General features: G+C 52.7%; 1 protein-coding gene across 6 annotated transcripts in view; it reads left to right on the forward strand.

The window, feature by feature from the left end:
• TSPOAP1 (TSPO associated protein 1) overlaps positions 1 to 7,896 on the forward strand; it is a 60,450-nt gene extending 52,554 nt beyond the window's left edge. For 5 of the 6 annotated variants that reach the window (XM_027896289.1, XM_027896290.1, XM_027896291.1 and 2 more), the window contains 3 exons: positions 785 to 856; positions 1,460 to 1,588; positions 6,607 to 7,896. In XM_027896289.1, the coding sequence (XP_027752090.1) occupies positions 785 to 856; positions 1,460 to 1,588; positions 6,607 to 6,813 (408 nt within the window). In that variant the 3' untranslated portion in view covers positions 6,814 to 7,896. Of the gene's footprint in view, positions 1 to 784; positions 857 to 1,459; positions 1,589 to 4,670; positions 4,731 to 6,606 lie in introns of all 6 variants that reach the window. The other variant, XM_027896292.1, reaches the window with a different exon arrangement.
• The last annotated feature ends 4,663 nt before the right edge of the window (positions 7,897 to 12,559 follow it).

A 12,559-nucleotide genomic window follows, 5' to 3' on the forward strand; every position in this document is an offset into this window, starting at 1 on the left:
GCAGGAAGGGGGCAGCTGCTGCTTGTGAACTTGCAGCAGCCTCCTTGTAGGATCAGCTCTACCATTCTGGGAGTGAAGCTCCCTGCAAGTGTCTCTCTGGAGCAAAGCAGTTCTCAGCCAGCAGGAGGAACCTGCAGCCTCCAGAGAGAACGTGAGGACCAGAGATATAAGAAGGGAAAATATTAGAAGCAGGTGCCTTCCAGCTGACACTTGGGAAGTGCCAAAGTGTCTTGAGTGGGACACAACCTGTTTGGAGCCTCCACTGGGCAGATTGTCCCATTAGAAGAGGCTGCTGACACCTTTGTCTTTGGCCCTGTGCCCCCCAGAGCGTGTGCTGAGGTGTCTGACAGGACAGAGGGTGTGACAGTGTGTCTTGTGGCGTGGGCAGGTTCTCTCTCCAGGTCACATCTCCCTGTTTGTGTGGATTCCTGCCAGTGACTCATCCCTGAGCACTGCACACAGACAGGCTCCTCCAAGGGAGCAGGGTTTGTAATTACATGGAAAGAAATTAAAGATATTTCAGTGTTTGCTCAGCTTATCCTCAACACACCTTTCCAGAGCAGGTGGTAGGTCCTATTTTGAAGCTTTATTAAAACTGGTTTAAGAAATAGCCTTGGCTCTTGTCTTTAATTTATGAAGTGCCTCCTTAGCAGTGAATTCCACAGGTTAGGGTGGACTCCCTCTGTGAGGATGACTGTGCAAGAAGCCCAGGGGATCCTGTGTTCCTGGAGGGAAATCCCAGGCAGAGCCTCTCCTGTGACCTCTGTTCTCTCCCTCTTTGCAGGCTGAACTGACTTTCAGTGCTGGGGACATTATCACTGTGTTTGGCTCCATGGATGATGATGGATTCTATTATGTAAGTGCAGGGGTTGGGAAGATCCTGTGGCTGCACTGGAAGTTGCTGGAGTCTGTGGAGCAGCAAGAAAGCAGAAATCAGGGAACAAAGGATTCTAATTTTGGAAAAAAAAAATCAACCCCAACTTAACTTAGTGCAGGGCAGTTTGTTTCTGGCAGTCCATGTTCCTGCTGTAAACCCAATATCATGGAATGGTTTGGGCTGGAAGGAACCTTAAAACACATCTCATTCCACCCCCTGCCACGGGCAGGGACACCTTCCACCAGCCCAGGTTGCTCCAAGCCCCATCCAGCCTGGCCTTGGACACTTCCAGGGATCCAGGGGCAGCCACAGCTTCTCTGGGCACCCTGTGCCAGGGCCTCCCCACCCTCACAGGGAAGGATTTCTTCCTGTTATCTAACCTTTACTCTCTCCTGTGGTTTTGGGCTCTGAATTGTTCCACAGCTAAGGAGGGTGTGAACTGTGGGATTTGCTGAGGATCCTTCCAACATGGGGGTGTTCTGAGCTTCTCTCAGGCCACTTCCCAGCCTTTTCTGCGCCTCACGTTACTATTTCTCCATCAGCCAGGAAACCTGATGTGAGAACTGAATGTTCATCTTGCAGGGAGAGCTGAACCAACAGAGGGGGCTCGTCCCATCCAACTTCTTGGAAGCTGCTCCTTTGGATGGAGGCCTGGGGGAGGAATTTCACTCGAAAGATAAAGAAGCTTCTCCACTGAGTGCTGAGAGCCAGGTAAGGTGTGTGACTGCATGGACAGACATCCAGGCTGGGATGTGGCTGGAATTGGGCCTTGCACAGCATGCAGGATGGATGGACTCACTGGAGTTACTGCATGAGCCCAGTTCATCCCATGGGAGACACTCTGAGGTTCAGAGGGAGTGCTGGGAGCTCTTCCCAAAGACTTGCAGTGCAAAAGGAGGCACAAAGCAGTAAAACCTGCTGGGGCCTCAGTGTCATTGTGGTCAGGTGGGCAAAGAGCATCCCACATCCCACCAGCAAATTGTTTGGGTCCACAGAGTGGTCAGTGGTGAAATCCTGCTGCAAGCAAAGCACTTCAGCAGCTCCCCAGACACAGGGAATCCCTCAGTTATGCTCATATCCATGCCAGAGAGTTCTGGATTGAGTGACACCCAACCACCAATGCTCTTCCACCCACCCTGAGTCAGATATATCTTAATTCAGGCCAAGGTGCTCCTGGATAAATCCAAAACACACTGAGGAGTTTCCCAAATGGATCTGTGGGATGGATCCTGGAGCTTTGAAAACATCCCACCAATGCAGGGAATTCAGAGGTTAAGCCAACCCCTTGCATTATGTTGCTGATGTTCCTGGAACAAATGCTCAGGTAGGAAATTTGGGTCACCTCTCAGGCTCAATGAGTCCTCAGGGGGTGAAGCCAAAAGCAGCTCCCTGGTCATTCCAGGACCTTGTGTCACTCCAGGGTGGGAGGCAGGGAGAGACCCAGCTCAGTTCCCAGCTCCCCTGTGCTCAACTTTCAGTTCTCCCTGGGAGGTTGTTGGCACTGTTCTGGTCCCACACTCACAGCAGTGTTGGAGCAGGCCCAGGCTGGCTCAGAGTCAGTCCTTAGGAAATATGTGGCCCTGCATCCAGCTCTGTTGAACGTTCCACTGGTGTCACCCCAGCTTCCCTGCTCTCTGCAGAATTCCTTGGCTTATTTCTCATGCTCAGCTCTTCTCTGTATCCACCTCCCCTTTCTGTCTTTAAGTGCTGCTTGATCTCCCTTAGGCTCCACCTCAGCCCCATCCCTTGATGCCTTCTCACACAGAGCAGGCCTGACTAAGAGATGAGATTTGTGGGCAGCTTTCTGGATCATCTTCTGAGCTCAGCAGCTGTCTGGGTGGCCTGTGCTTCTCTGTTTAGGAACCTGGTCCGTGCTGGAGAATCACAGGTTAATCAGCTGTTACTGCCAGGGTTTAAGAGCCCTCAGGTGACACCAGTCTGAATTTCTGGGGTTCCCTCTTCAGCTTCCCTCTCAAAATGATCTGCTCTTCCCAAATTAACTCATCTGTTGGAATAGAGGGTGCCAAGTGAGACCTGAATCAGTAAAACTAAACCAGGTGGAATTCTCAGTGTATCTTATTGCAGATCTTACCCTCCTCTCCAGCAGCACAGGGGCCTGTTTCAGGTGCTGGGGGGTCGTTATTCCAGCCCCAGCCTGGGTTCTCCTGCAAACCAGGGGAGAATTCAGGTAACCTTTCTGCAGTTGTGAAGGATTTGTAATGCCCAAACCACTTTCCTCTCTGCTCTCCACTCCTGCTGGGCTCAGCAGTGGGTGACTGATCCCCTGGACACAGCAGGCCCAGATATCCCTGTGTGCAGAAGGCTGGAAGCTTTTTTTCCTGTGCTTCATGACTTTTTTTTTTTTTTTTTTTTACACTTTGAAATGTGTGAAAACCCACATAAAATAGCCACATTTCAGCCTTCAGACCTTTCCCATTTGTCTCCAATCCTCTGTGCCAGAGATCCATTGGAGCTTCCCCTTGCACTGGCTCTAACTTGGGGTCTGCAGAGCAGGAACCTGCTGCCTTAGTTCAGGATGGATTTGGTACTTCTGGTATTCCCCTGATCCATGAACTGCTGTTCTCTGTAGTCTGAAGGCTTGGAAAATTCAGTTGGTGAAGATTAAACCAATTTTATTTCAGTGGGAATCAACCTGAACTCTCTAGACGTGACTGTGCTTTGGCTGCTTGTGTGTTGTGCCAGCCTGATTCCTGTCCTGCTTCATCCCTGCTTCTCCTGGATCCCTGTCCTGAGGAATTCTGGCTTAGCACTCTTAGCACTCGTCCTGCTTGTGCTCTGCAATCCAGATCTGCCTGAACAGCTTCCCCCATGAAGGGCACCTTTTCCTCCTTTTAAAAGTGGTACATTTACCCTGCTCAGAACCAAACTTGTGCTAATGAACTGCACTGAAGTGTGTTTAGTGATAAGTGAGGGGGCAGAATCTGAGCCCACAGAGGTTTTGGCTCAGTCACAGCAATCCCAGCATCCCAACCGGGGGGCAGAACACCTGATGGGGAAGGCAGAAGGAAGAAATACCTCCTTCTGTAACCCAAACATATTCCATATCCATCCCTGAGCTGGAGTGAACTCTCACAGTGCTGCAGCCACGCCTGGGGCTTTCCAAACTCCAGGGGCACATTAACTCCCCAGAGTTAAGGAGCTTGCTTGTTCAATCTGCTGTTGGCAAAACAGGCTCCCAGCAAATTCCCAATCCCAGCTTGAGCCCTGGGGTCATGTTGTGTGCACCCTGGCACAGCTTTGGAACTGGTTAAAGCTCAGTCAGAAGCTTCTCCAGCATGATCGTGTGAGTGATTTTTTTAAAAAAATCACTTGTAACTTCTTGGATTTGTTGTTTTTCCCCCCCGTCTGTCACTTCCCTTCTCCCTGCTGCCCTTCCAAAGGCCTGAGAATAAGGACAGTTTATTTTTAAATTGATACTTGGGGAAGGTGGATTCATTTTGAACGATTTCTGACTCAATCTTAAAATGCTGGCAGCTGAAAAGATGAAGCAATTTGACTTATGAACTGACAACGTTTGGGGATTAGAATAAACAACAAAAAACAACAGCAAAAAGAGGAGGATCCAAGAAGTTCTGGTCACAACCAGGGCCCCGAAACACTCGTGAGCACCAGCTCAGAGCAGTTGCTTTAATGCTGTGGCTGTCAAAGGATTATTTTTGCATCAGTAACTTGCAGTTTCTTGTAAAGCACCTTCAGAAAGTGTTTGATTCTAATTGATTTCATGTATTTATTTCTGCCTGTGTAATGCACCCGGGATGGTTCTTTTCTTCAGAGAATGAGGAAGAGAAGAGTCCAGTGATAGATATGAATGATACATAGAGAGAGCAACCATGTAAGTGTGTGTGTGAGAAGACCTTCAACCTCCCCCCCAGCACTTCACAGGGTCCTGCCCCTGCAGTTTGCTCCTTTTCTTGCTTGTAGTTTGACAGGGCTGGTTTGGGGCTGTGCTGGCAGGTCCCCCCTCCAGACCTTTCCCTGCCAGATGGGTTCTGTGTCAGAGACAAGCCATGATCTGTTCAGCACGTTGTTTGGAACAATTATCAGGTGGTTTTGGGGACCAGGATATTCAGGTTTGGGGAAAGACCTGCTTTGGAATTCAGCCTGGCCCTTCTACCGCTGCCCACATCAACTTTGTTTGGCCTCTGCAAGCTCCTGCTCAGGCTGAGCACACTCACCCTGGACTTTTTACCTTCTTGGTTTCACTCCTTCCTGACAGCAGTCCTGAAACCCCCCTGCACACCCTCACTTGAAGAAAATACTAACATTTAGTCCCCAAAACCAACCTGGTGTGGATAATTGTTCTACCAACACTTAAACAACTTTGGGGCTGGGTGGGTGAGACCCCTGGTTTCGGGGGGCAGTGGGAGCAGATCTTGTGTTTTTCTTTCCTGTTTTTTTCTGTTGTTTTCTAGAAACTGTGCAAGTCAGTAATACCTGAGAGAGCACTGAAACTACCCCCTGAAAACTGACATCACTCTTCTGTTTATCAACTCTAATAACTTGCATGAGGATCTTGCCAGACCAGTTTTTTTCCTTTATTTTTTTTTCTCTTGGAGAAGAACCCCCCAATTTTAGTATCATTTGTTTCTTAGCAGGTGATTTCTGTGAACTAGTTCTTTTGCTTTTCTGCCACGTAGAGACCTCTGAGAACACCTGCACGTGGCTGTGTGGGGAGAGAGTGTCTGAGGTGTGGAACTGCCTGGGCATCCTGTTCCACAGCTGGGAGTCAGCAGGATGGGACTCCAGCCACACAGGCAGGACACTGCCTGCCCCTGCCTCTGAGCTGTTTGATATTTGATAACAACATTGATGCTGCAGTCTCCTTGTTACACTAGACAGTTGTGACTGTGGGTTGGGTACCTGCCTCTCAGTTTGCACAGGGCCTTTCATCCACAACTCTACAGGGGAGATTGTCTGTTGGGCCACCAGATCTGCCCTGAAAGTGTTCCACCTTTGCCAGGGAAGTGGTTTCCAGTGGTGCAGGGGCAGGGCCTCCCCTGCTCTGGCTGCTCAGGAGTGACTGATCCCCTGGATGCAGCAGTTTGGCTCAGCTATCCCTGCCTGCTGAAGGCTGGAAGCTCTTTTCCTGTGTTTCATGACACCTTTTTTAAACAGAAATGCCTTTTAAGTGTGTTAAAACAACCCATATAAAATAGCCATGTTTCAGCCTTGCCTTCCCTTCAGCCCTTCCCCTTTATCCCCAATCCTCTGTGCCAGAGATCCAACAAAGCTTCCCTTGGCACTGGCTCTGAATTTCAATCTGCAGAGCAGCAACCTGTTGCCTTAGGTCTTGCACAGCCCTTGTTCTTATGGAGTTTGATTTTGGCAATGTCCTGCCTTCTGTCCCAGGAGCCCAGCAGGCTCCCTGGCCCAGGGATCCATGGATGCATCAGTACCTGTCTCCATCTGCACTCTCGGGAGCTGCTTCGCTTTCTCAGCTGGGGAGCAGCATCAGGTCTTCAGTGGGGCTTTTCTGCTCTCCTGTTCTTAGCCCAAAGTTCAGGAATTTCAGAATGTCAGAGCTCAGGCAGGGCCTGGGCCGTGGGTACAATAATTTCAATCCACTGCAAACATCCTAACTGGACCTGCACCTTCCCAGAGGACACTGGTGGGGAGAAGGCCGAGTTAGAGCCTGTGTTGGTGTGACATCCTTCAGCACCTCTAACTTCTGCTTTTTTCTTTTGTTTTCTCTTTCTCCCCCTCCCCAGCTAAACCCAGATGGATGTGTAGATCAGAGTGACTCCTCACCAACTCCTCCTTCTCCACCACCTTCCTGCCTTGTCCCGTGTCCAGAGCAGGCGTCGCTGCCCCTCCTGGCCCGCAGCGACAGCCCTGGGCAGAGTAAAAAGAAGAGAAGCTTCTTCTTCAAAGGGAAAAACCTCTTCAAAAAACTTGGGTCCAATAAGAAAAACTAACAAGGGGGGTTATTCTGCACAGAGACTGCGAGTTCAGGAGAAACCCCCTGCAATAAGCTGATTATTTTCATAGGGGAGAAGCGTGACTTGAGAAAGTTGTGGAGTGGGTGTGGGAGCTGTGCCTGCTGAGAGCCCCCCCTCCCCCGGGGGGGCAGTGGCTCTGGGGGTGTGAGGGCTGAGCTCTGGGGGTGCAGCTCCCTCCATGCACTGGTTCCCTGTAAATATTTTCATTTCAAGGTTCTATTCTGGCTGTAACTTAGCTAACTGGCTTTTCCCAGCAAAGCCCCTTAGGAAGAGACCCCTTGTACTCCACCCCCTGGTATTTCTCTGCTCCAAAGGAGCTCGTGGCAACTCCTTCACTTCCCGCCAAGAAAAGTTGCACTTTTCTGTCCCCTTACTCTCCCCTTTGCTGTCTCTGGGCTGACGAGTGAGTTCTGATTTGTACTGTAACCTGTAAATATGCAGCTGTGCCTAGAGCATCCCACACTGCCTCAGTCAGGACCCAGCACCAGGATATTCCCGGGGAGGAAAGAGCAGATTGGGAGTCGGGATTTCAGCCTGTGGGTTGGGCTGCTGGAAAGCTGCTCCCTCCTGGTGCACCTTGACCACGCCTGGCTGGGGCCTCCGCCTTATGATTTATTTATTTATTTATTTATTGATCTGTTTATTTATGGGTTTCTTGAGCTCGTTATTTATTTCTCTATTTATTTATTTATTTATTTGTTTATTTCTTTCTTTCCCGGCCACCTCTTCCCGCGGTTCCCTCGGGCTGTTTTCCCGGAGCGTTGGGAGAGCAGGGCTGGGGGATGGATGGAGAGAGTTTGCAGCTGTTTTCCTGGGAGATGATGTGCTCCTGGAGTTCAGACACATCCCTTTCCAAGCCACAGAGGGTTTTGTACCACATGGTTCCTGCCCTTTCCCATGTTTCCTCCGTTGCATGTTCCAATTCCTTGTTTTTTTGGAAGGTGAGGTCCGTGGGTGGTGCCAGCACAGTGTCCACAAGCAGTGGTGGTACAGTTTGTTTTTATTTAATATCAAATTTTATTATAATAAAGTCTATTTTCACAAAAATACATTTTCCTTAAAAAAGCCAAGGATTCCGTGGTGCTTCTTTGGGGGGGTTTGGGGAGGCCAGAGGGGGAAAATGAGCCCATTCGTGGTCCATCCTGCACCTTCTGTGTCACCTTCTCAGGGGGACAGACCCATGTGTGGTGCTCCTGGGTGGGAAGGGCACAGGGCTGAGGTGGAGGAGGCCCCAGAGATGCTCCCAGTGACTTCCCTGTCCAGCCAGCAGGACCTGTCCAAGCAGCTGCTCAGAGGTTGTTGCAAGGAGAAGCTGGAACAGCTTCAATTACACATTGGCTAAAAGAAGGAAAACTAAGGAAATCCCCAAAGCTCTGAGGTCAGACCACAGCTCTTGGCTCTGTACCTTGTTCCTGCAGCTCACTGGGTGGTTGATGCCTCGTGGTCCCACCAGTGGAAAGGTGGACACTTGGGACTGGGCTCTGCAATGGCCACTGGTGCCCAAACACTGGGGCAGTGGAGTGCTCGTGCACCTCGAGCCTCTGGGAATCCAGCCAAGCTGGCAAAAGTCCCTCTGAGCTTCGGTGGGGATTCTCCAGGATTCCCATGGCAGGAGGGACTCTTCAGGAAGCTGCTGCTCCTTTGTTGGACAAGGATCTGGATGTTGCAGTGAGACACCAGGCACTGTGGTGGACGGGAGTCAGGGAAGGACAGACCAAAGGCTGTGGAGTGATGAAGCTGCTGCAGCTCTGAGGGAGTTCCCAAGGCAGAATTCAGTGATGAAACTCCTCAGTGACCCAGTTCTTTATCTGCACTTGCCCTCCCCCTGGGGAAGTGGGTTGCCTCTCTAACCGAATTTACCAGCTGGAGTTTCCTGAGTGAGTTGTTGGAGGTCTTTTGAAAGAAACTGTCGTTGCTTTTATCAGTTCATCAGGGCACGAACTGAAGAACAGGAGCTTTAGGAAGAGAAGAAGCATCTGGAAGGTTTGGGGGTCTGCCCAGAGCCGGGGTCCATGTCTGAAGCTGGTGCCTGCCTGGCTCCCTCTCTCTTGGTGCTTCCATCCTCCCTCCTCAGCTGAGCTGTGGCCAGGTGTGTGTTGTCTCTCTGCCTGCAGGAAAATGCAGCTGTGACAGACACAGACCCATCCTTTAGCAAAGTCTCCCTAATTCTGCTGGTTCCCCAACCCCAGGCAAGGCTGCTCAGCAAAGCTCAGAGAAGTCTCCTTGAGAAAGGTGTAAGACCTTCATGCTGTTGTAGCTAAACACAAAAGGCAAAAAAAGGGGAAAAAAAAAAAAAAAAAAAAGGTAAAATGCAAATACAATCCAGGTGTTTTGCTTTACATCCTCTGGTTTTAATCCCTGTGCCCAGGGGTGGAGGGCACCTCCTGTTTCCATTCTCCAGAGGAGCAGCATCTGATCTCTCCTCTGAGCACAAGGTGAGGAGCACAAGGGGTTCGGTGCTTGTGTGGGTGCTCAGCTTCTGCTCAGCCAGAGCCACAGCCTTTCCTGTACACCATGATCTGGGAGCAGGACCACGGCCTCCAGGGAAAGTGAACATTCCAGAGACAAAGCATCTCCCAAACCTCCCACTGTCGTGGTTTCTGAAGCAGTTTGAGGGCAGTGATTTTGGAAAGCAGTTTGGAGTGGTGTTTCTCGGGGGGGCGATCCATGGAGCCCCAGCAGGTGTCCCGGTGCCACCGGGCTGTGGGTGCTGTCACACACTGGAGGGAAGGGATGGGGCATCCAGAGGGGCCTGGACAGGCTGGAGAGATGGGGCTGTGCCGAGTACAGTGTGGTTCACCTGGGTCAGGGCAGTGCCAGGTGTAAATCCAGGCTGGGTGAGAAGGGAGGGAGAGCAGCCCCGGGAGAAGGGCTGGGGAATGTTAATGGATGAAAAGCTCTACATGACCCAGCTCAGAACCACCCCCTGTCTTGGGCAGATGCCACAGACCCCCCTGCAGAGCTCCCTCCAGTCCTGGGAACAACAGCACAAGGACATGGAACTGTTGGAGCCACAGAGATGCTCCAAGGGCTGGAGCCCCTCTGCTCTGAGCCAGGCTGGGAGAGCTGGGGGTGCTTCCCTGGAGAAGTGAAGATCCAAGGGGACTTGAGAGCCCCTTCCAGAGCCTAAAGGGGCTCCAGGAGAGCTGGAGAGGGACTTGGGACAAGGGATGGAGGGACAGGACAAGGGGGAATGGCTTCAAAGTGACAGAGGGCAGGTTTAGAGGGAATATTGGGATGAAATCCTTCCCTGTGAGGGTGGGGAGGCCCTGGCACAGGTTGCCCAGAGAAGCTGTGGCTGCCCCATCCCTGGAAGTGTCCAAGGCCAGGTTGGAGCAACCTGGGCTAGTGGAAGGTGTCCCTGCCCGTGGCAGGGGGTGGCACTGGATGAGCTTTAAGGTCCCTTCGAACCCAAACCACTCCACGATTCTCTGAATTACGTCCCTCATTGTGACACTCAGTTATCAGCTCTGATATCACCAACTGCCTCAGGAGCCTTTGAAGAATCCTCCTCTAAGTGGTGGTGGCTTTGAAACCCTCTGGCTCTGCCCCTTTGCACAAGAGCTGTGGTCACTGTTGGGCAAACTGCTGGTGCTGTGCTGGTGCTGTGCTGGTGATGGTGCTGGTGCTGTGCTGGTGCTGTGCTGGTGCTGTGCCAGTGTTGGCAGCTCAGCAGCTCCTCTGCTCCTGTCTCAAACACAGACAGGGCTGGGGTGGGGGCACGTCCTGAGTCTCTGGTGGCAGCAGGGTCACCTTGAAGGCCAGGGGAGGTTGCTGAGGGTCTTACTCAAGTGAGCTCCATCTGCAAGGATGCAGATCCCACCTCTATTCCAGGCCCCATCCCAGCACTGCACCACCCTCATGGGGGTTTTTCTTGGGAATTTTCCTGGCAGCATCACGTGCCATTGGCTCTTGTCCCATCCCTGTGCACCCTGAGCAGCCCCTGGCTCTGCCTGCAGCCCTTCCACGAGACAGCCAAGGCCAATGGTGAGGCTCCCAGAGCCTTCTCCATCCAGGCTGACCAAACCCAGCTTTCTCCTGCGTCCTGGGCTCCAGGTGGGATTCCCTCCAGTCTGTCAAAACCAGTCTTAGACTGGAGGTCTGCAAACAGGACCAGCCTCACCTGGGACCCACCACGAGATTTGCTGTTTGCTTGGCTGACTTTCTTTGAAACACTGAAGGATCAGGACCAGTGGCAGTGCAAGGCTGCACCTGCAAGGGGCCCAGATTTGGGGATGGGGACGGTGGGGCTGGGAATGGTTGAGTCCAGTTTAGGGGACAGGGGTGTTGACACCCAGTTTGGGGGATAAGGATGGTGGAACCACCTTTGGGATGCAGATGGTGGAGCCCAAATTTGGGGACAGGGATGGTGGAGCCCGGATTTGGGGGTGAATTTGTCCATTTGCACTCGGACAGGGAGAGGGGCTCCGGCCACAGGGAGGGGAGATGCTTTGCCAGGTCACTTCCCAGAGCAGCAGCAGTTCGGGAAAAGGTGAGACCCTGCTCCAGACCAGCAGCTGGAGTTGGTGGCACCTGTTCAAAACATCACCCAGGGGCCTCCTCCTGCTGCAGGGAAGTGCACAAGGAACAGCATCCCTGGATCCCTCCAGACCACGGTGGGCACAGGGCAGGAGGTGGGATGGGGAGTGCTGGGCAGCTCAGGCACCCTTGGGATCTGGGAAGAAAAGGAAGGATGAAGGGCGCCAGAGGGTAAGGAATCCTATCCCTGTGAAACAGCCCCGGGAGGACACAACAACACCCTCAAGCCACAAAGAAGTGCTGCCTTCCATCTCCCTCTGGAAAAATCAGCGGGAAGCTCCTCTGGGGCTGTGTGTGCAGGGGGGTGCACACACAGGGGGTGCCGTGGGTGCTGGGGTGGGTGCTGGGGTGGGTGCTGAGCTGTCTCAGCCTCACACCCCGAGGGGGGAAGTTCCCAAAGGCCGGGTCAGCCCCTGCAGATAACGCCGAGCAGATAAAAGCCTGGCACAGGGAGAGGGGAGGGAGGACGCGGCACATCCCAGAGGTGAGAGCCTGCCCGGGGCACACGAGCTCCTCTGGTCCTGCAGGACTCGTTTCTGTGCCCTGGGGTGGAAGGTCCAGCTGAGGTTTGTGATTCCTGCTTGGCTGGGTGGTGGCTCAGGGCTGGCTTCGCAGGGACGGGGCTTGGCTGGGAGTTTTAGGGTGGGTTCTGGGCTGCTTTTGAGGAACAAGCCGTGAGCAGCAGGTTCAGCCCGCAGCTCTGGGCTCGTTCTGCAGCGCTGGTTGCCTCGGAGCAGCCTTTTGGTGGGGGGTGAGTGGGTCAGCTTGGGGCAAAAACATCCCAAATTGTTTTTGGAGGACCTGCCAGGCTGGTCTTTCTTTCCCCTCCAGCTCTTCCAGCCCCCTGCACTCCCCGTGTTGCTGCCCAGCTCCCTGCCAAGCTGCACTGGCAGCGTGTTCTGCTCCCTTTTTGTTGCCCCCAGTTCCCAAACAGGATGTTCCCATCAGTGCTGGGAATTCCCAGGACAGGAGGCAGCTCCTTTTTCCCTGCCTGGGAGGTCCTTTTAGTGCCACATGGGGACCTCAGGTCCCCATGTGGCACTAAAAGGACCTCCCAGGCAGGCACAATCCCCACCATCCCTTGCACTGGGAAGGGGATGCCCCATGTCATCCTCAGTGTGGGCATGGAAATTCCCATCCACGGGCTCTTGGTCTTCTTCACTTCTCGCATTCCTTTGCAGGG

Source organism: Empidonax traillii, unplaced genomic scaffold (genome assembly GCF_003031625.1).
Source record: "Empidonax traillii isolate 1590-97213 ecotype Southwest subspecies unplaced genomic scaffold, ASM303162v1 scaffold492:size733235, whole genome shotgun sequence".
Classification (NCBI taxonomy): Eukaryota; Metazoa; Chordata; class Aves; order Passeriformes; family Tyrannidae; genus Empidonax; species Empidonax traillii.